The sequence below is a fragment of the Onychostoma macrolepis genome, chromosome 07 (genome assembly GCF_012432095.1).
Source record: "Onychostoma macrolepis isolate SWU-2019 chromosome 07, ASM1243209v1, whole genome shotgun sequence".
NCBI classification, from domain to species: domain Eukaryota; kingdom Metazoa; phylum Chordata; class Actinopteri; order Cypriniformes; family Cyprinidae; genus Onychostoma; species Onychostoma macrolepis.
In genome coordinates, this window is record NC_081161.1 from 24,011,447 (window position 1) to 24,035,150 (window position 23,704).

Genomic DNA, 23,704 nt, shown 5'->3' on the forward strand with positions numbered 1-23,704 from the left:
GAGTACGGATAAAGATTTATATTCAAGGGTGTATGCAAATCATTGTCTTTCTGCCTAAAAGATTCCTCAGTGGTATAAGCTGATGGTTATGATCTTAATATGAAGAGTTACATTTTAAATAAGAAGATAAGGAGCACAAATAAGAAGCTTTTTAGCTTTGAAAATCATGTCAACAATAATATTTTGGTGCTGGAATAGTAATAGTGTTTTCTATGGAGTCGGTGTAATTAAAATATATATATATATATTATATTATATTATATTATAATTTTCTTTTCTTTTGCCTTTGTCTGTCCTCCTCCAGGCTCCTGATTTTCAGCAGCATCTCCAAGGGAATTTTGGCCCACCTCAACGGCCTCTGCCCCCCCAGGATCAATGGAGAGGACCACCACCACATCATCAGGATCCAGAGCACTTCTTCCCTGGTGGTAAGGCCAAGTTAAGGTGGTCAGTCACACTGGTTGCGTGCATAGACTATACCTGCATGGTTTTAAATATCTGTTTTGACTTTATTTATTCCATCCAGTCGTATACCAGCAACTGAAGCAGTCAGAATTGATGCTGTAGGATTCTGGCTTCTCTTTTATTCCTTTCTTTTCTCTTTTCTAGAACCACGTTTTTCAGGCCAGCACATGTTTGACCAGCCAGGCCCTGCCCCCCTCATGAATAACAGTGTTCTTACGATATCGGGCCAAGGCCCTCCATCTTTCCCCCCACAAGGGGGTCTCGGAAGTCCTGGATTTGCTTCTCTGGGGCTCAGGCAGAACCAAGGGCCTCAGGGAGGAGGTATTTTCCAGAGAGAGCCCCCTCGGCCCGGTCTGCCCCCGCAGCATGGAGGCCCTTCAGGCCCCCCTGGTCCCCGTGGCTTTGTGGGTCACAGACAGCCCTTCTCACCCCAACAGCAGGGACCCCCCTTTAGCCCCCAGCACATGCCGTTTGGTATGCAGGTACGCCAGAGAGTAAGTCAGTTTTCCAGAATCTGCATGGTCTTGCTGGCGTGTTGAACTCTGCATGTTAATTTACAGCATGGCATGGAACTAGCATGAAAAATGTATTGAAAATAGTCAAAATATTGGATTTTTAGTGTCTTTCATTTTGCATTTAATCCATTTAATGTGTATTTTCACAGTCCTGGAATGTAGTAGGAAATATGGCAGTCTTGGACTCCTGTTCAAAAGCTTGGGGTTGGATGTATTTTTAAAATGTTTTTGAAAGTAGTCTTGTGCTCACCAGAGCTGCATTTATTTAATCATACATACAATAAAGCAGTAATATTACAAAATATTGTTACGATTTAAAATAACTTTTGTATTTAAAAAAAAATGAAAGACATAATTTATTCCTGTGATAACAGCTGATTCTTTACAGCCATTACTCCAATCTTTAGTGTCGCATTATCATTCATTCATTCTGACCCCAAACTTTGTGAACATTCGTGTATATGACAAAAAGACAAACCTAAGGTGTTTTGGCTTGGTTAGAAACCATTGTAAGCCATGCAAGGAGAAGCGACTCACTTTAATGAAGGAGAGCAAGGAGAGCCATGCTTCATTTTAAGCAGCAGACAAGACTGCCCTCTTGTGTTAGCACTGTTTGTCAGTTCATGGTTATCTGAGGTCACTGGGTTAGTTGTTACACATCAGAGGTCTAGCTTTCTTTCATGAAAATATTTCCTCTTGATTGTCATCAAACACAACTTGGTATTATTTTTTCATGGCTTGAGATATTAGCTGGGTTTAGCTGAAAGTTCAGTTAATTGTTGCAAATTATTTGTCTGTAAGACTACTGAAATATTATACAGGGCTGACTTCTAGAGTACTCCCATTCTCAATCACGACTGGCCTATATTTCTGAGTAAATGATCTGATTCATTTGTACACTCAAGACTACAACTTTGCTTTTATATTATTTTATGAATATTTGATTTTAGGTCTCATTTTGGCTGTATTCTTTGTGTTTTGTGTTATTCAGGGTCTAATGCAGCAGCCCCTGCACCACGATCTGCCACTATCCCATCATCCCTTGCACCAGCAACAGCAGCACCAGCAACACAGACAGGACATGCCCCTCCAGGGTCTGCCTCACTCCCAGCCTCCACCCCAACACCAACAGCACCACCAACACCACCCAAGGGACCAACATCCCATGGTGCACCTCTCCCAGCCCCACTTCCGCCAATCGATTCAAAGTGGCCACAGACAGATGCAGTCCCGACCACAAGGCAACCAGCAGCGAAACAACCATGTCAGACCCAAAATGGTTAGCCATTCAAATTTGTATTTGTTGCAAGAGAGTAAGATGGTAAAATAAATATTAATTATTGAAAACATAGATTTCATTCCAGTCAGTCTTTGCTGTACTTCTATGAATGTCAACCTATTTATCTGACCACCACCTCCTCCTCTTCTTCAGATGCCGCCTCCTCCACTGCAGCAGATTCCTCCTCAACGCAACAGCAACCTCCGTGAGCTGCCCATCGCCACAAGCAACAATAATAACCGCCCATCAGTGCCTAGTGGGCAAGCAAAGTCTGTTACCAGGGTAACACAAAATGTTAGGCAAGTGCAGGCTGCTCGTGCTGGACCAGCAGGAAGGGGAGGATCTGTGGCACAAGGACAGGGAGCTGCCAAACCACCAGAGCAGCCCAGTGTGCCTGAGATGAAGAAAGAGTGTCCAGTTGCACAGTCAAGCACCACTCCAGAGGTAATACTGCGTTGCATGATCATGTGGGGAGGGGTTAACTTTGAGCATGTTTTCTACCCGTAGACTTTTGCAGTAGTGAGGAGTTAAAATGCTGGAGTTGCTGGAATTTTTCCACTGCCATAGCCTCATGGGTTAGTTTACGTGTAGCATAGTCCTATTATTGTTGTGGCTGATTGTCTCACCTTTTTACTGTTTTTGTACTGATACTTTCTGTAAAAGCTTTGTTTTTACGCAAAATCCAGAATCAACAGTAAAATTAAGAAAAAAATTCTGACCTGAGTTTTACCATGAAAATAACCATGGAAGTTGACATGCCATTAAAAACATCTTTTGAAAAGTCAGAGAAATAGATAGATAAATGTGAATGTAGATTGTTTTTGTCCCACATTTATACGTTTTAAAGGGATAGTTCACCCAAAAATGTAAATTCTGTGATTAATTACTCACTCTCATGTCATTCCAAACCCTTCGTTCATCTTCAGAACACAAATTGGTCACACTTTATATTAGGTGGCCTTAACTACTATGTACTTGCATCAAAAAATAAGTTCAATGTACCTATTGTGTTCATATTGTACTGCAAAACACTTTTGCTGCTATTGAGGTGGAATATGAGTAAGGTTAGGGACAGGTTTGGTGGTATGGGTAGGTTTAAGGGTGGGTTAAGGTGTAAGGGATGGGTCAACTGTGTAATTATAAATGTAATTACAGAAATTAATTACAGATGTAATTACATATAGGTATTTTTAAAAATATAAGTACAATGTAAAAACATGTATGTACACAATAAGTGCATTGTACCAAATTATTAATTTAAATGTAAGTACATATTAGTTAAGGCCACGTAATATAAAATGGGACCCACAAATTAAGATATTTTTGATGAAATCTGAGAGCTCTCTGACCCTGCATAGATAGCAACGCAACTGACACGTCTAAGGCCCAGAAAGGTAGTAAAGAAATCATTAAAATACTCCATAGACGTCAGTGGTTCAACCATACATTTATGAAGTGACGAGAATACTTTGTGCACAAAGAAAACAAAAATAACAGCCTTATTTAACAATTGTTAAATGAAGTTTTGTTTTTGCGCACAAAAACGTAGCTTCGTAAAATTATGGATGAACCTCTGATGTCACATGGACTATTTTAAAGGGTTTGGAACGACATGAGGGTGAGTAAATAATGACTGAATTTTTGGGTGAACTAACTCTTTAGCAATTTTAATTGTAATTGGGCTACAATTGACCTCTGTGGTGTGTGCATGTAAAGAAGTGATGTGCAAACTAGGGTTGGGCCGATGGACGATGGCTGACAGACATCACGATGCTGAGCCGGCATCGTGATTCCTCCCCCCCCCTTCCTCTCTCCCGCAATCCGCTGCATCCCAATTCCATGTAGTGAAATGAAATAAAGTGTACTACGGAACCCCTAAAGGGAATAAATAGCCTATGAGATGGGAGGATTAAAAAATTTTTAGTACTTTTTCTTACAATTATATTGTTGGGTAATTATAGGCTACCGTATATAAATTGCGGGCATCAGGGAGCCGCTATTAATATGCAGGGCATTGAAACCGCTTTCGAATGCGAGCTCTCATTTTACTTTCACTTTCAAGATTCGCGATCACACGGACTCTATGGAGCGGCAGTACTTACCAGAGGTGGGGGACTCGAGTCACATGACTTGACTCGAGTCTGACTCGAGTCGCAAATTTAAGGACTTGTGACTTGCTTGACTTGACCTTCATGACTCGGCAGGACTTGACTTTATAACAACTAAATTATTATTATAAATCATTGCGAGTGCGACATAATTTGGTAAACAAAACGCAAGCCGCTGAACCAGCGGCAGAAGAGATCCGAGTCTGCGCAGTTCATGACACTGCACGAGCACAGGAACACAGCGCGCCAAATACACAGAGCAAGAGAATCTCGCGATGTTTGGATTAACACTCTTCCAAACTGTATGCATTTGCAAAGCCAGGACGTCACCACTTCATAAAGGAAATGTATGTAAGCTTGTTCGTTAGTTGAAAACAGCATTGGTCTTAAATTCAGCTTAGGTCTGTCATTAAATTAAAGTGATTATAAATTATTAATCTCGTGTTTGTAATTAACGACGTCAAACTTTAATTTCGCGGGCGTTTCGCCTCTCAAAACAGTGCTTTAGTGTCAAGTATCCCTCTTTGTAAATCAATATATAGAATTGTACCCCGGAAACCACAGTGTTTTCGATTAGTGATATTTCTCTTGAACCCAAAATCCAAGACATGTTGTCAAAATGGCCTTAGTATGAGTTTTTATATTTATAACGTTATAGTAATATTTTCAGCGCGGCTGCCAACAGTTCCGTTGAGCCCACAGCTAGAGTTACGCGCGTCTCTAAGCAACACACTGAATACTGAACACTGAACGAATCCAGGGATTTGAACTAATCGGTTGAGTGATTCAGTGGCCCGTTCTTGCTTGTTCATGAACGAATCTTTGAATGAATCAGTTCAATGAACGCTTCTGTAATAAAGCAGTGATTTGCCACCACTTACTGGTGGCATTAATGTCGTAGAGTAGGCCTATCATTTCATTTCATATTTCTATATTACATTTTTTTAATTATTTTTTTTCCTCAACAGAACAAACAGAAAACAAAAACGAAACAAAACAAAAAGCTTAGGCAGACCTTAAATGCACAGCTGTCAATTTAGTTCTTATTAAGATAAAATCAAAGAAATCGATAAGTTACAGGGGAAGATACATAAACATTAACAGTAATAGGTTTCTTGTTTTGAGCCATGATGACAATAGTTTTCAAGAACAATGTTTGGGTGTCTATATCCAATGAAAAATTTGGGTCCATTTTATTTCTGATATAAGGTGTGATTTGTAGTCAACATATATTATTTTAAATTGAATGGCATGTTTTGTTACACACTGAAATTCTTTAGCGTGCTCCGAGACTGAATCCCAGGCTTCACTGGAGATATTTAGTGCAAAATCATCTCCTAGGATGGTCAAACTCAATATAACATAAATATGAGATACATATTTTTATCTTGTATTTTTATCAATATTTTCTCAATTACAGACTTATCAGTATACGAAGTAGTATTTTGCCTATTTTCAAAATGTTATATTTAAAACATTATTATTTAAAATGTGTAATTAAAAAAGTTAATTTCTGAGGAAAAATTAATAAGGTCGTGTGGCAAAAATATATTTGTTCCTGTTTGATACTGTGACTTGACTTGACTTGACCCTTATCAGGACTTGACTTGACTTGCTTGAGGTGAGCCACTGACTTGACTTGACTTGCTTGATTTGTTTGTACTGTGACTTGAGACTTGCTTGAGACTTAAACATGTGTGACTTGCCCCCACCTCTGGTACTTGCCACACATTTTACAAGATTAGATATTTGTCAGTGGTGCTTAGGATCTGCAAATCATTCAAAATTTATTTTGACACGTGACACTGCGCGCTGCACAGAGCGGGAAACTCCAGACGCGCATTTAAATACAGCCGACAGAAAATCCTGCCGCGGAACAGAATGCCATTCACATAGTTTTCTATTAAATTACATTATATTTGTCCCAAATCGTTGTGAATGTATATAATGACTTCACCCTAGGCTATAAATTATGTATTGTGCATTTTTCAGCAAAACGTTTGTCTTTCTGTGGCTCTAATAAAGTCTGTATGCTTCATATATAGAGCTGTAATAGATCGCGCGTTCTCTTTCCGCTTGCTCTTTTTTTTTTAAACACCGAACTTCAAACTCATTTATGCCACATTGTTCATTCTTGAAGCAAACTTATGTCTGTTTGGTGATTTTAAATAAATTGTTTTAGACCGCCACTTGATCTGAACGCAAAGCGTCCGGTGTGTGCGTGCGTGTGTGTGATACCTCTGAGTTCTCCTAGACGCAGCGCTGCACGACTAACTTTTTTTTTTTTTAAAAGATTAGATAATTATCAAGTGTTAAAAAATAGAAGCAAATAAAGTGTGTGAGTACACATACAATATCCATATGTATGTAATTTTAATGCTATGGCCTTGTGTAGATATTTAAACATGGCCATCTTTAAGCATGACTGTTGAAATTAAATGGTAACATTTAACAATAAAATTGCTTTTTTTTTTTTTTTTTTTTTTTTTAAATAGTAAAGCACTAGCTCTCTTTCAGTATCCATTTTGAAAACTATCGGTTGATTAATCCGTATCGGCCAGTGTGGTCCAACCTAGCTATCGGTATCGGTAAAATCCACTATCGGTAGACCTCTACCCCTAACCGCCACCCCCGATATCATCGTCCATCACAATGTTTCACTGTAGACATCGCCCGATGCCAATTTGGTGGACATCGCCCAACCCTACTGCAAACTGTATTTATTCCTTCAGATATGTTGTGTATACTTGGGCAGGGGGAAGAACACTGAAGCTTGATTACACTAAAACTAAACTAACTTAAACTTTTCATCATGCCAAAAAAAACTTTTGTTCATCCCAAATTTATTTTTGTCATTGTTTAGGACCCAGATGAAGATGAGGAGACACGTCAGTACAGACTGAAGATTGAGGAACAGAAGCGTCTGCGAGAGGAGATCCTCAAGCGCAAAGAGCAGCGCAGACAGATGCAGGCTGGTATGCGCAAAAAAGAACTGATGGAACGGATCAGCGGCCCAAACCCAAACCAGACTCCACAAATTCAGATCCCCACACCCAACCCAACCCCAGCAGCCCAACCCCCACAGCCGGTCCCTTCACTGATCTCTAACGGAAACCCCCAGAACCCTTCGACGGGGCTAAGTTCCCCTCGTCCAAATGTGAAGGCCCGTCTGCTGAACACTAAACCTCTGGCACAGACTTCAGGCTGGTCTGGGCCACAGAAGCAACAAAGCGCTGGTCCTGATGCCAGCCAGCAGGGCCAATGGCAACCGCAGCAGAAGAGGATCATGACCCCACAAAACACTCAAAGACAAGGTGCTGCTCAGACCAGCCCATTAGAAGGGCCATTGGGTCAGCCTCAACCTGGAGGAAAGAGAACAGTGATGCAAAGAGCGAGCAGCATAGAATCTCCTCAGGTTCCTCAGAAAGTGCGAGTAGTTAAGCTTCTGGGAGAGGTGAGTGAATTTATTGGTTTACACTCTAAATGTGATCTTTAAAGTTCATATGCCACTGATTTTTTTTTCAAAATTCGTTCTCTTTTTGTCTTTGTCCTTTGGTTTTCTTGAAGTAGTTGTCACCAGAGCTCTTTATAGAATAAATCAAAGAACTCTGAGCGCGACAAGGAGGATTTCCAATTACTCTAAAAGTCAAGGTGTCTACTTTTTTGACCACTAAAGTTTTTAGAGCTAAAAACTCTTTAAAGCATAATGCGATTTTCTCTTTTTGAAAGAATCGATACAGAAAGCGGTGTCTATGCTGTGATTTGTGACACCACACTTAATTAACAGAACACTTTTACCTTTCAAAGCCCATAAATGGCACTATTCTGGCTTCATTAAAGTGAGTCGCTTGGCATTTGCGCCTTTACGTTGAGTGACAACAGATCCAGACATTGTAAAGGTTTGTGTCTTCTTTAAATCAAGGTGCTGTTGCATGTGACAACTCGAGAATGGCCTAATGGAAGTTTATGTGGAGTCGTTTAGCATTAAGACTGGAGTTTGAGGTGCTTATTTACAAATCTGACAGGGCATTTTCTGCATCTCAACCAAGAAAAGAAGGTCCTTTGGATGATTTATGGGCTTTAAGAGATGATTTGCTGCATTGAATGAGGAGAAAACATCCTCTTCCAGTCTCCTGCCTGAAGCGAAGCTAAATATTTCCTTTGAGTGCCGGATCTCTGTGGATGAAGATAACTGTGTGTCAACTTAGTTAATAGAAAGCTACATGCAGCTATCTGAAGTGCCGTGGCTCTGACTGACAAAGAGGAAGAAGGGGGAGGGGTGTCAGACCGAGAGAAGCTGATCCTCTAGGTGCTTCTCTTCTCCTGCTGTCAACCTCAGCTGCCTGACAATGTTATCTCTCTTTCTTGTTCTCCTTTCTAACTTGCTCTTGCTCGGTGTTGCTCTCTTCATCTATCTCGTCTCGCCTCTCGCTTTATCCATCCATCAGCTCATCATTGAAGTGTGTTAGAATAGGTGTCAGTCCGGGGACATCTGCAATTAATCTTCCTCGTCTACGTTGATATCGGTGTAATAATACCTGCGAGAGTCTGGGAGAAAGAGAGATGGCGGTTTGGGCGGATTTGTATTTTTCCCAGCTTAGCCGTACAGATAAGAGCAAATTAAATTTTCATCAGGATGAATACAAAGCCTGTGCCATACAAAAGCAGCATGGGGGATGGAGGTGACGGGGTGGGTGGGGGAGGGGGAGGTGCTTGTCAAGTGTCGTCACCCCACCCCGGTGTATCTGATAGATGTAATCTGAAGGTGTGGATTTTGTGTTGAGTTAGATTAATCCATTAACCCCCTCAGATGGAGACACAATTGAGATAATGCACATGGGTTTGAAAAAGACAGATGGGGAGAAAAGGATGAGTGTAGCAGGTTTGGCAATTATGTCTTTGTTGTAGACTGAAGGAATGTGTTTATAGGGAGCATATTTGATGCTGTACCAGCCTGAATATACGTGTTGCTGTCGGATAAAGAATACATGCTGATGTTTGTTTCTCTTTGTAGTGGGCAATACTAAATTTAGGGATGCACCTATAGACCCTTTTTCTGTTAGTAAACATTGTGACGATTTTATGTTGGCGGAGCTTAGGAGGTGGCAGAAAGATTCCCCTGACCGCTTCACTAATGCTAGATATGAAGTTCGTTAGCTTGTCAATGACCTGAAAAGAGCTGGGACCACCGTTTCCAAGGTTACTGTTGGTAATACACTAAGACGTCATGGTTTGAAATCATGCATGGCACGGAAGGTTCCCCTGCTTAAACCAGCACATGTCCAGGCCCGACTTAAGTTTGCCAATGACCATTTGGATGATCCAGAGGAGTCATGGGAGAAAGTCATGTGGTCAGATGAGACCAAAATAGAACTTTTTGGTCATAATTCCACTAAACGTGTTTGGAGGAAGAAGAATGATGAGTACCATCCCAAGAACACCATCCCTACTGTGAAGCATGGGGGTGGTAGCATCATGCTTTGGGGGTGTTTTTCTGCACATGGGACAGGGCGACTGCTCTGTATTAAGGAGAGGATGACCGGGGCCATGTATTGCGAGATTTTGGAGAACAACCTCCTTCCCTCAGTTACAGCATTGAAGATGGGTCGAGGCTGGGTCTTCCAACATGACAATGACCAAGCACACAGCCAGGATAACCAAGGAGTGGCTCTGTAAGAAGCATATCAAGGTTCTGGCGTGGCCTAGCCAGTCTCCAGACCTAAACCCAATAGAGAATCTTTGGAGGGAGCTCAAACTCTGTGTTTCTCAGCGACAGGCCAGAAACCTGACTGATCTAGAGAAGATCTGTGTGGAGGAGTGGGCCAAAATCCCTCCTGCAGTGTGTGCAAACCTGGTGAAAAACTACAGGAAACGTTTGACCTCTGTAATTGCAAACAAAGGCTACTGTACCAAATATTAACATTGATTTTCTCAGGTGTTCAAATACTTATTTGCAGCTGTATCATACAAATAAATAGTTAAAAAATCATACATTGTGTTTTCTGGATTTTTTTTTTTAGATTATGTCTCTCACAGTGGACATGCACCTACGATGACAATTTCAGACCCCTCTATGATTTCTAAGTGGGAGAACTTGCAAAATAGCAGGGTGTTCAAATACTTATTTTCCTCACTGTATATATATATATATATATATATATATATATATATATATATACATACATACATACATACATACATACATATACATATATATACATGTACACACATATATATATATATATATATATATATATATATATATATATATATATATATATATATATATATATATATATATATATATATATATATATATATATACATACATATATACATACATACATACATACATACATACATATAGATATACACATTAGAGGTCTAATCGATAGTGGATTTTACCGATAGCTAAGTTGGACCACACTGGCGATACCGATTAATCAACCGATAGTTTTCAAAATGGATACTAAAAGAAAGCTAGTGCTTTACTATTTAAAAAAAAAAACCAGTAACAATACTGAACCATACATTGTAAATGAATAAAAATATTAATATTATTTACTATATTGATCATTAAAGTTATTTCATAGTTTGCTAATGTTAAAAGAAGAAACTTTAAAATTAAAATGAAACTTAAAATTTTAAAAATGTAGCCTATTAGTTGCTAATAGTGAATGTTGAAATGAACACACTCTAACAAGGAACAATACTTCTACAGTTTTGATTAATGCTACGAATGGACTCTTATTGTTAAGTATTACCATTTAATTTCAACAGTCATGCTTAAAGATGGCCATCTTTAAATATCTACACAAGGATGATATATAGCATTAAAATTACATACATATGGATGTGTGTACTCACACACTTTATATGCTTCTATTTTTTAACACTTGATGATAAATTATCTAATAAAAAAAAAATGTTAGTCACACACTGGGCAAAAGCGCAGCGCTGTGTCTAGGAGATCTCAGAGGTATCACACACACACACACACCATTGCGTTCAATTCAAGTGGCGGTCTAAAACAATTTATTTAATCCCCAAACGGACATAAGTTTGCTTCAAGAATGAACAATGTGGCATAAATGAGTTTGAAGTTCAGTGTTTAAAAAAACAGAGCAAGCGGAAAGAGAAATCGCGATCTATTACAGCTCTATATATGAAGCATACAGACTTTATTAGAGCCACAGAAAGACAGACGTTTTGCTGAAAAATGCACATTACATAATTTATAGCCTAGGGTGAAGTCATTATGTACATTCACAATGATTTGGGACAAATATAATGTAATTTAATAGAAAACCATGTGAATGGCGCTCCGTTCCGCGGCAGGATTTTCTGTCGGCTGTATTTAAATGCGCGTCTGGAGTTTCCCGCTCTGTGCAGCGCGCAGTGTCACGTGTCAAACTAAACAACACGTGCTGTCAGTGATTTCCGCCTCTAGAGGCCGCTCTCGTACTGTATAATGCCAGCGGACCCTTCTCAGCCACTCCAGCAATGGTTGCAAACCGGAAAACTATTGGCATGGATTTCTGCCGATAACCAATAGTTGCGGCAATCAACTATCGGTGCCGATCAATCGGCAAAACCGATGAATCGGTTGACCTCTAATACACATACACATACATAGTGGAGTGAAAAATAATTTGATCCCCTGCTGATTTTGTACGTTTGCCCACTGACAAAGAAATGATCAGTTTATAATTTTAATGGTAGGTTTATTTGAAACGTGAGAGACAGAATAACAAAAAAATCCAGAAAAACGTGTTTCAAAAAAGTTATAAATTGATTTGCATTTTAATGAGTCAAATAAGTATTTGATTGATCCCCGATCAGGGGGATTGATCCCCTATCGGGGGGATCCAGCCGTGATTTCCATCAAGAAAGTCAAATTTGGACTCATCTAACCATGGAACACTTTTCCACTCTGTAGGTCTGTCAAATGATTAATTGCGATTAATCACATCCAAAATAAAAGTTTTTGTTTGTATAATATATGTGCGTGTTCTGCGTATATTTATTATGTATATATAAATACACACACATACAGTATGTATTTTGAAAATATTTATATGTATTTACATGTCTATATTTATATTCACATAATTTATATTATAAATAAATATATTTAATATATAAAAATAAAGTTTTCTGAAATATATACATGCATGTGTGTGTATTTATTAGTGGTGGGCCGTTATCGGCGTTAACGTGCTGCGTTAACGTGAGACTCTTATCGGGCGATAAAAAAAATATCGCCTTTAATCTATCCTCAAAGTTGGGTTGGGAGCTGGGTCTATACTACGCAAACTATGACGACTTTCACCTGATATTTTAGCGCGGATGTATACCTAGCCGAATTGGATGCAGCTATGAAGCCGCCGGGTTTGCTTCAGGGGAAAGTTTATTTTTAAGAAGCTTCCCAATGGAAATCGGCAAGTCATTTCTGTCTCTACGTTACATGGTCGCTATCTCTGTATCGCGCGCACAGCGGAGTTCCGCCCCGGTTCGCACGCACACACACACACACACACACACACAAACGTAAGCGCACACACAAGTAAGCACACTCCCACTCCTATTTGTAAATATTAAGCCACAAAACGTCTATTTAAATATGACTTCTGTGTGTCTCTGTGTTAATGTATGGCGCAGACGCACGGGTTTGTTTACTCATACAGAAGCGCGCGTGACGCTTGCGGCGACATTAAAGTCTGTCTTCTCACTAAATGAGGACATAAATACATGAACAACATCTCCAGAACTGCTCTGAGAGTCACTTCACGAGCATTCGAGCGTTTCATTTGAGAAAAACTATCCTCATATCATATACACACAGAAACGTAAAGGTATTCACGGCAACCCGTCAAAATAAAAGTTCGGTTTCACTTGAAGACATTGGGCAGAACGTAATAGGCTACTACTACTAAAACTATTAAAACCTTATCTTTAAGGAATAATCATACAATGTCTTCAATGTTATTATCAATATTAAATTCTTGATGACTGCTAGTTGTTTACTACTAGTAGTGAACTTATTCTGATCTACTTGGCAGAATTCAAATGAGCCATTTTAATCTAGATTAATCTAGATTAATTCCAAGATTAATCTAGATTAATCTAGATTTAAAAAATTAATCTATGCCCACCACTAGTATTTATATATACATAATAAATATGCACAGTACACACACATATATTATGTAACAAAAGCTTTTAATTTGGATGCGATTGATCGCGATTAATCGTTTGACAGCACTACCACTCTGAAAGAGTCCATTTTAATAATAATAATAATAATTCATTACATTTATATAACGCTTTTCTGGGCACTCAAAGCACTTTACATAGAAAGGGGGAACCTCCTCAACCACCACCAGTGTGCTGCTTCCACCTGGATGAAGCGACGGTAGCCATATTGCACCAGAACGCCCCCCACACACCAGCTTATGGGTGGAGAGGAGACAGAGTGATGAAGCCAATCAGCAGATGGTTAGGTCAGGTTAGGAGGCCATGATGGTCAGAGGCCAGTGGGAGAATTTGGCCAGGATGCCGGGGTTACACCCCTACTCTTTTTCGAAGGACATCCTGGGATTTTTAATGACCACAGAGAGTCAGGACCTCAGTTTAGCTTCTCTTCCGAAAGATGGTTCGTTTTGTCAGTATAGTGTCCCCATCACTACACTGGGGCATTAGGACCCACACAGACCACAGGGTGAGCACCCCCTGCTGGCCTCACTAACACCTCTTCCAGCAGCAACCTAGTTTTCCCAGGAGGTCTCCCATCCAGGTACTGACCAGGCTCAACCCTGCTTAGCTTCAGTGGGCAACCAGTCTTGGGCTGCAGGGTGATATGGCCGCTATTTTAAATGAGCCTTGGCCCACAGGACACAACTGCGCTTCTGGACCATGACACACATATGGCTTCCTTTTTGCATGGTAGAGCTTTAGTTGGCATCTACAGTTGGCACGATGGATTGTGTTTACCGACAGTGGTTTCTGAAAGTATTCCTGGGCCCATTTAGTAATGTCAATGACAGAATCATGCAGATGAGTGATGCAGTGTCATCCGAAGACCACGGGCTTCCAACAAAGGTCTTCGGCCTTGTCCCTTACGCACAGAGATTTCTCCAGTTTCTCTGAATCTTTTGATGATGTTATGCACTGTAGATGATGAGATTTGCAAAGCCTGCAATTTGACATTGAGGAACATTGTTTTTAAAGTATTCCATAATCTTTTTACGCACTCTTTCACAGATTGGAAAGCATCTGCCCATCTTTACTTCTGAGAGACTCTGCCTCTCTAAGACATCCTTTTTATAGCTAATCATGCTACGGACCTGATGTCAGTTAACTTAATTAGTTGCTAGATCTTTTCAAAATTTCTTGCTTTTTCAGCCTTTTGTTGCCCCCGTGCCAACTTTTTTGAGACCTTTAGCAGGCATCAAATTTGAAATGAGCTCATTTAGTAGATGTGTAAAATTTCTCAGTTTAAACATTTATGTTCTTTGTTCTATTGTGAGTAAAATATTGGCTCATGTGATTTGAAAGTCTTTTAGTTTTCATTTTATTCAAATTTAAAAAACGTCCCAACATTTCCGGAATTCAGGTTGCAAATATTAAGCATAAATTTGCATTTAAACGAGTTAAATTCTTATTTCAACACAAATAAAGCGCTGAGCTGATTGAGTGCACAGTGGCACAGACACACAAGTGTTTTGAGTGCACGTCTTTCTCCCAAACACTGTTGGAAAGTTTGAATAGTATATTTCAATAGCATATTTTCTAACAAGGGAAAAGAAAGAAAGAGAGAGAGCGCTTCTTTTTGCATGCGTTGTTTACTGTTTGTTCACTCAGCACACATGCCATTTGGACTCAAACTAAACCGTATGATTAAGAAAAATATTAACTGTTACGTATTTTCTATGTAGCAAATGCTATCTCTGTGTAAACCTACTGGCACAGACAGACCAGTTTGTTTAACTGTGTACTTTTAAATTAACATGTAACATATTTAGATACAAGTTTAGCATGTGCAGGATTATGATACATCAGCCAATGTGTTAAGTAAAATAAACAGAGAAACATTGTTTAATTATGTAAAATTATTCAAAAACGCCTTATCTGGGGTAGAAGAAGCCACCTTGGGTACTTTTGCAGAATATATAAACGACTTTTGATATTCTTTATATATATATATATATATATATATATATATATGTAATATTATATTTAAAGTGCCATGAATGTAAAGTACTAAATCAACTATTGTTTAAAATTGTGTTTTGACAATTTAGTTGAATAATTAAAAAACTGACTACAGGCAAAGCAGAATCGAAGTAAAAGATAATTAAGAGAAAAATTTCTTCTGTGACTTGTGTAATTTCTTCTGTACTGTGAACTGTACATATTAAATTACACATTTCATTTCAACATACCGTAATAGCAACACTATGCATTAAAATAGACTGACTTCACTCAATTAGTATTAATGAATGGAGATTTCAATGTACATCTCATGGAACTATTAAAAATAACTCCAGAATTACAAAACTTAAGAGATTTTTAATGTAATACATTTAAGTAAGAACATGCTTCTTTGGGCCTTCTTTGTATCTTACCCCAAGGTTTAATTTTACTTTTTCAGTTCAAAATAAAAAAAACACATTTTTTGCTCACATATCTAAAAACAATTACGGATCCAAAAAAATCCCACAGTAACACTAACATATAGATACAAAATCCTTTTACATTCAACGTAACACACTGTCATAGATCAAGAGTTTTCCAGTGATTACAGTTTGAACCAGTTAACCTGAGAATTTTTGTGACTGAGTACATCTCACAACTGTTGATATTCAGATGACAGATGACAAAATTAAGAAGAGCATAGCAATTCATTAAATGTGTTGAGATTTTGTGCCCCTCTATTGTCAAGAGAATAGGGGACATCTTTCCGAGCTTACCTTATACCATATGAAAAGAGCCGTTTTTGTGAGATTTAGTGATCCTGTATATCTAAAGACTGCCATCAGATAACGTAGACACTTTGAAATGTTTTCCTGAAGATGAGGAAACCGAATGACTGAGAGTTTGGAGGAAAAGCCAGAGGCAGTTCATCTCAGACAGGTCTACATCCATGGCATTTGTGCCCAGAGATGCAGTCATCTGTTATGAAAGATGTTTAATGAATTCAGCTATACCTTATTCTCCAAAAATGATCTGAGTGTCATCTCAAAATCAGAGCACATCACATAATTTAACACTTTTGTCTCTTTTTGTCTGTTGTTAGCTTATTTGGTTACTCTGTGCTAGTTTAAACTGATCACACATTTCTGTGCATTTTGGTGAGCTCTAAGACTGCCATTGTATTAATTACCTTAAATTGTGGTGCAGTCAGACTTCAGCATGATGGACTGTAATTTTTTGTTATTTTGTGTGCCGCTGGAGATTTTCCTTCTGTGTGAGTTGTAAGATGCGTCTGCTCTGTATTCAGCAGGCAGATGCCGGTCCCAACACTGGTCCCCGCAGCAGCAGCAACAACAACCAATTGGTCGGCCTGCCCCCCAACAGAGACTTGGTCCCATCAGGAAAGTTACCATGGCAACTGGTGGTGTACAAAATCAACAACAGGCTGGCCGTGGCATGGCAAACCAAACGAACCGGGTATGACATTGAATCTGGATTACTCTCATAAGCCCTTAATTGGACAGGTGCACAATGCCATTTTGCACAGCTGACACTAAGCCCTGATACTGATGGTGCTTTCGAATCATGTCCAAATGAATGCATTTACCACTTTTTTTAAGCCACGGCTTTCTGAGTTGGGAATGTCTGAATTTAAGCATTGTGGTGGAAGCAAATTTCTGTCATAAGTTGTAACTGTGAAATGTTTTTAGGCATTTTGTGCATAATTGCATTACTGTTGAGGAAAATGATAAAACTTGCCAGAAAGCAACGCATTTAACTTGTTTGATGAATCTGATCAAATTCCCCATCTCCCATCATCCCCTGAGGCACCACAAGAGTGGAAAAATACACCACCGTTGAAATGTTTGGGGTCGGATAGATATATTTTTGTAGAGAATGTTACAAAAAACTTATAATAACTTTATATACATAAAAGAATCCTGAAGCAGCAAGTTTTTAACATTACTAATAAGAAATGTTTCTTGAGCACCAAATCAACATGTGTATTAGTATGATTTCTGATAGATCATGTGACACTGAGAACTGGAGCAATGACTGCTGAAAATTCAGCTTTGCCATCAAAGGAATAAATAGAATGTTAAAGTATATTAAAATAGAACAGTTATTTTAAATAAATTGTAATAATATTTAACAATATTACTGTTTTGCTGTATTTTTGATCAAATGAACGCATGAGATGTTCAAAAACATCTTACTAACCCCGAATGTTTGAATGGTTGTGTGCATAAAACATCATTTACACACAGTTTGCTCTTTGTTGTTGTGTTAGCTCTCAAAAGTTTCATGTCTTTGCCAGGAAGTGGAAAAGTCAACTTAATGGAATTGGTCTCTTTTTTTTTGTTTTTAACAAAATCATTTGAATGCCCATATCAATATTTTATTTATTCATTCATTTTGACTGGAACTGTTTCTGTTCGTCCTGGACTTGTATAGTGTTGTCCAGAATATACAATTCAGTCTTTGTTAGGCTCTTTTTCCCTGTCATAAAGAGCTGCTCTAAGTGGTTCTCTCCCTCACGCTTCAGCACTAGTAAAGACGGCAGATTTGGTTTCCTGCTATGGCTCAGCTGTGTCACTGCTTCTCCCAGGGGACTGGTAGCTGTTTTGGAGGAGAGCAGGAGCAGTAATGATATGGAACAGAGTGCCAGGTGTGATGATATTGACAGGCTGAAGCAGGAGAGATGAAGATCCCTTGGCCTTTTCAGCACGCTGCCGTCTCTGTACAGTAGTCCATTCTCAGGGGATAAATACAGTGCTAACATGTGTCAGTCAGTCACAGCAGAGCGCCTTCCTCCACAGCCGCTCACGCTGTCTCAGTCCGACTGTCTTGCTGCATCTGCCTGAGCTCTCATCTTGAGTCAGATATTCTAAACACTTTCTGCTGTTTACTGATATAACCGTGGCCTTGTAAATCACTCACTGACATTGTACCCAGTGTCTCGCTCGGAGCAAAAGTGAATTGTATACTCGGTATGTGTAAGTGGTGAGAGGGCATCTAGCTCATAGCATTGGGAACCCATAAGGGATTTTTCAGCGTACCTGCTGCACTTAGCCAACCTGGCCCTTTTGATGCCTCCCTTTCATTTAAAAAGGACTGTATGGAATGAAATGTCTTTGCATCGTACTGGAATATTTTATCATTACTCCAAATTTAAACTCAAGGTAAACACAAATTTTTATACTTTTAAATATACATTTGGCGACACTATATATAAACATTAAATTATATTTTTTAAAGAAATTCATGCTTTTATTCAGAAAAGATGCATTAAAAAGTGATATTGAAGGCATTTATAATTGTACAATTGATTTTGTATTTTGCCGTTCTTTTGAAACATCCATAGTTGTCAGTTATAATCATCAAAATTAAAAGAAAGAAACATTTGAAATATGTCAGTCTGTGTGTAATGAATGAATATAATATACAAGTTTAACTTTTTGAATGGAATTAGTGAAATAAATAAACTTTTTGATGATATTCTAATTATATGATCAGCACCTGTATACATACACACACACACAAATACAGATACACATATATATATATATATACCCTGGCATTAAATTGCATAAATCTTGTTTATGCTGCTACATGCATTTCTAATGCACATGCAAAAGTGATGGCAAATTTGAAGAAATCTCTTTTGACATTTACATTTAGCAGACGCTTTTATCCAAAGCCACTTACAAAGTAGAAGCAATCAGACCAACGAGAGAGCAACAATATACAAGTGCTTTTACAAGTCTGTTAGTCTAGCACAGTGCACATAATAAGGTGTTTTTTTTTTTTTTTTATAAATTAGACCAAAACGAATGGAATAGTTAAGTGCTAGTATTAATTGGTCAGGTGATGGTGAAAAAGATGTCTTTAGAATTTTTTTTTTGAAAATGGCGATAGGCAGGTCATTCCACCAGTTGGACACAGTCCAAGAAAAGGTCCGTGAGAGTGATTTTGTGCCTCTTTGGGATGGCATCACGAGGCGTCGTTCACTTGCAGAATGCAAGATTCTGCAGGGCACGTAGGTCTGAAGTAGCGAGTTTAGGTATGTTGGTGCAGCGGCAGTGGTTGTCTTGTAGCTACATAATTAATCCATTTACATTTTGTCTCTTTTGGAAAGTCGTAGAAATGTTTCTTCTTCTTTTTTTCTCTTTAGTTTAATTTATTTTCCATTCAAGTTTACCCAACGATGACAACTACTTGCTTTTGAGAACCCTGTAAATGTGAAAAGAGTCCATTAGGACTTGATTTCTGATGAATCATGTGGCACTTAAGATGTCATGACTGATGGCAATTCAGCTTATTATTATCTGCAATTGATGATCATTTTAAAATATATTAAAATAGAAAAGAGTTGTTTCAAATGATATTTCCTAATATTTTTATTTTATTTTTTTTGATCAAATAAATGCAGTCTTGGTGAGCGTAAGAGACTTCATTCAAAAACATTAAGTTCTTTCTGACACAAGAACTTTTGAACGGTAGTGTAAATCTCCAGAATTTCAGTTCAAATTTAATTTTGAAATAATTTGTTTCATGTTTTTGTTTCACATCCAAAGCAGTTTAACAAGAAACAGTGCCTTAAAAAAAGACTTTATTGCCTTATAAAATGAGAGGCTTATGCTGAAGCGTTATCTGTCTCTGGTTTGTACCCAGCACAGAGCTTTGCTTTCAAGGCCAAAGATCTCAGCTTCAGTCTCGACAGACCACAACATTTTCATTCACCAGGTTTTGTCACATGGCCTCTAGCAGACTCCAGGCGTGACTTAATGATGGCCTTTTTAAAAAGTCTCTTCCCTCCAGCCGCTTCACAAGCTTAATCAGTAAAGTGCTGAAGAGATTGGTGGACTGTCTTTCCTACTTCAGACAAAAAGCACTCTGTCTTGATGTTGTAACTGGTTTTCCTGGCTGCAAATACACATTTATTCACTATATGAACTAATATTCAGTAGCTTTGATCATTTAATAACTGGTAATTCAATCAAGGCTACAGGAAATTAGTTAATATGGTTTAGCTTGTTTTTTGAAACCATTTGTTCATATTGAAGTCTAGCAATGCCTCTGATAATATAAACATTAAATGAGTATGAATTAGAATGTCTGTTTTTAAGAGCAATTACTGACTTGCGATATTTCCGATGAACAGCTGTACAAAAATGGCTAACGAATATAACAATAAATTAAAGATCCTTAGTTCCAGAGTGAACTGTTAATTGTTCTTTCCATCTTTATTCAGTATTCCCCTTCCTGATGTCCACAGGTGGTAGTTCGGGGTCGGGCGCGAGGCCGTGGTGGGGGGCGTGTAATGACGCAGCAGAACCCAAGAGCTCAGGATTGTCAGAGAAGCACTGTCTGCATTGAAGGTTTATCCACCACCACAACCAACAAACAGCTCATGAACCTTCTCAACTCCATTGGCCCTGTTGAGGCAAGGCTTCCTTAATTTTTTCTCACTTATCAAAACACATTTCTGTCTTTTCTTTTTATTACTGATCAAGCATTATACATTTTATGTATAACTTGCTATATCATTGTTACAATGCCCTGAGCTTCCAAAAACAAATTGATGATGGCACCACCTGATGGCCAAAGAGCATAAAACAATGTTTTTTAGTTTTTTTAAGTATATGTATTTACAGTATACATTACTAACTGTCAACTTCAGGCTGTTTAACCTGTTTAAGACCATATCTTCAGAACAAAAAAATCTAATTCATATTGATTTAAGCAGTTGGTTACACTTTATTTTAAGGTGTCCTTGTTACAGTGTAATTATATGTTGTGTATTAAAATGCACTCCTAGCTGTAAACTATCTTTCACAAAATACCGTGACTTGGAAGAGAAAGATTTGTTTCCTGACAATGACCCTAAGAATAAACTGGGTAGAGTGGAGAGTATTCCTCTAAATATTACAATAGCGCCATCTAGCTGTGTGCATTCAGGGCTGTGCTCTTGTATGATTTTCTCCCAGCTCTTGAGGTGTATTACCCACTGTTACAGTGCAAAGTAACAGAGGTCATCTCTTACTGAAACACGCAGATGAGCTTTTAGATAATGAAACCCACTGCTAATACACACATTGATGGTTATTTTGTAGATGTTTACTATGTTGCCGGAGCAGCGGAAGGCCATTGCCAAGTTTGTGAATCCTCAGCATGCAGCAAGTTTTCAGCACAGCTTTCACAGGTACACTTTTAAATTCATTTTAAACTGGATTGTGCTGTTTGTTTATACACAATACATGAAAATGAATAGAGCCATTGACATTTTATGGATAATTTGATTTTGGGACTTTTTTTTTCTTCATATTTTTATAGAATGAGGCCTATTCACACCAAGACCAAATTAATTTTAAATGTCTGTTGCAAATAAGATTTTAGGGATGTCAATTTTCGATCATTCCCATGATCGATCATCGTTTAAATTAACGATCGATTAATCGTTACCCTTAATACTGCAAAATGCATCTATTGCAGTGGCATACATGTCATGCCGCACGACACGTGCAAATGTCACTACCCGATTGAAAGGGGTTTTTAGTCTAAATAAAAGGCTAGTAGCAGGACTGATGAATAGATGGGATTATGATTATTTGATGAAATGAAGAGAACGCGCTGTATCATTATACTTTGTTGGCTGTTTCATCCTCTCACTGAGACCGTTAAATGCACCTTTTGAATTGTTTCATGGTGCTCGTTGTTGCATTTTAAAGCACAATCGTAATGTTTGCAATTGACATCGTTGGCATTTAAAATAAAATTATCCCAAACGTAACTATCGGCGCATTGTGCCACGCAATCAGTGAACCGCTTCCACCGGCAGTGCTATACAGCAAACACATATGCTCACATGAAACATTTTAATGTGAGTATTATGACACAAGTGAGGTAGCCTACAAAGCTATGCTTTGAAATGATAGTTTAGCAGCCAAATGTAACATCGCGACCATGCTTTTGGATTTATGCTGTTCGAGCCCATATATTTAAAGCCATACGCAGCTTTGTGTTCATTTTTGTGGGTTGGTCACGAATTTCCACGAATTCTTTTCTTTTCCCAAATCTTCACCATCTCACCCTCATTTTGTGGTCATGAATTAAGAATTCGTTTCTATTCGTTCCATGAATTACCGAATCCATCAATAAACTAATAAATAGGAACGAATTACCTAATTGTAGGAATGAATTGTCCTGCTCGTGTCCCACAGCCCTGTCAAAGCGCAGTGCCCGCTCTGAAACACTCATCTGGGGAAATTATAATTAAACACAAAGACTATAGAATACTCGAGACATGTCACTCGGATAGTTTTGAATGGGGAAAAATGCAATGCTCAATATGGCCGCTCAAATGCAGGAAGCCCCGCCTTCTGAATGAAAGAGCCAATCGCTAAATGGTAAAGTATCACTGCAGCTGCAGTTAGAAGTCCCGGTTGCTATAGAAACAGTCAGTGCTCTGAGATGTGTGCTTAGGACTGCGCATGCGCACTGGCTGATCAAGCCTGAAAAATAAGCTTTTTATAACGCTATTTGAGCAAAAGAAACAACATTTATAATGCAGTTGTTGACAGATTTCTTTGATTTCAAATATGAAATTTAATCGTAAGCTTGGTGAACAGTTTTGGAGAATTTGATGTTTCCCCATTCAAAGAGATAGCAGCTGCACTTGCATGCTCGAGAGGCTTTTCAAAGATGGCCGCTGAGTGACGCGACTTTCCTTTAAAGAGACTTTGTTAAACATGACTTAGTTACCAAATTTCAATTGCTTTCCATGTTGAAGGACTTTGCATTGTTTCTATTTAATGTACTTTTAAAGTTTGGATCACATTAAAAGCGTAATTTTTACATTAGTGAATTATTTTCGCAAAAGATCCAGCCCGTCACCGTCACTCACAGCCGCTTGCACATGTTTTGCCAACGAGTCGCATGCACCCCAAAATAAATAGCTTAATCGACCATCGATAGTTAATCGATTGCATGTCTTATCGACAATTAATCGATCATCGATTAATCGTTGACATCCCTATTTTGAATAGAAACAGTGGATTCCTATAGACTTGTCTGTTTCACATTAATAGCTTAAAACACTTGTACTGTTGAAGTGTTGTAGAACAGTTACCAAATATCAA

The 23,704-nt window shown here is 38.5% G+C and overlaps 1 protein-coding gene across 1 annotated transcript in view; it reads left to right on the top strand.

Annotated features, from left to right (window-relative positions):
- Positions 1-23,704, top strand: part of rbm33a (RNA binding motif protein 33a) — a 55,836-nt gene that overhangs the window by 25,223 nt on the left and 6,909 nt on the right. The window contains 9 exon segments of the mRNA XM_058781543.1: positions 305-428; positions 610-959; positions 1,972-2,259; positions 2,413-2,703; positions 7,231-7,821; positions 16,870-16,893; positions 16,896-17,039; positions 20,842-21,009; positions 21,680-21,768. Coding sequence (XP_058637526.1) covers positions 305-428; positions 610-959; positions 1,972-2,259; positions 2,413-2,703; positions 7,231-7,821; positions 16,870-16,893; positions 16,896-17,039; positions 20,842-21,009; positions 21,680-21,768 — 2,069 coding nt within the window.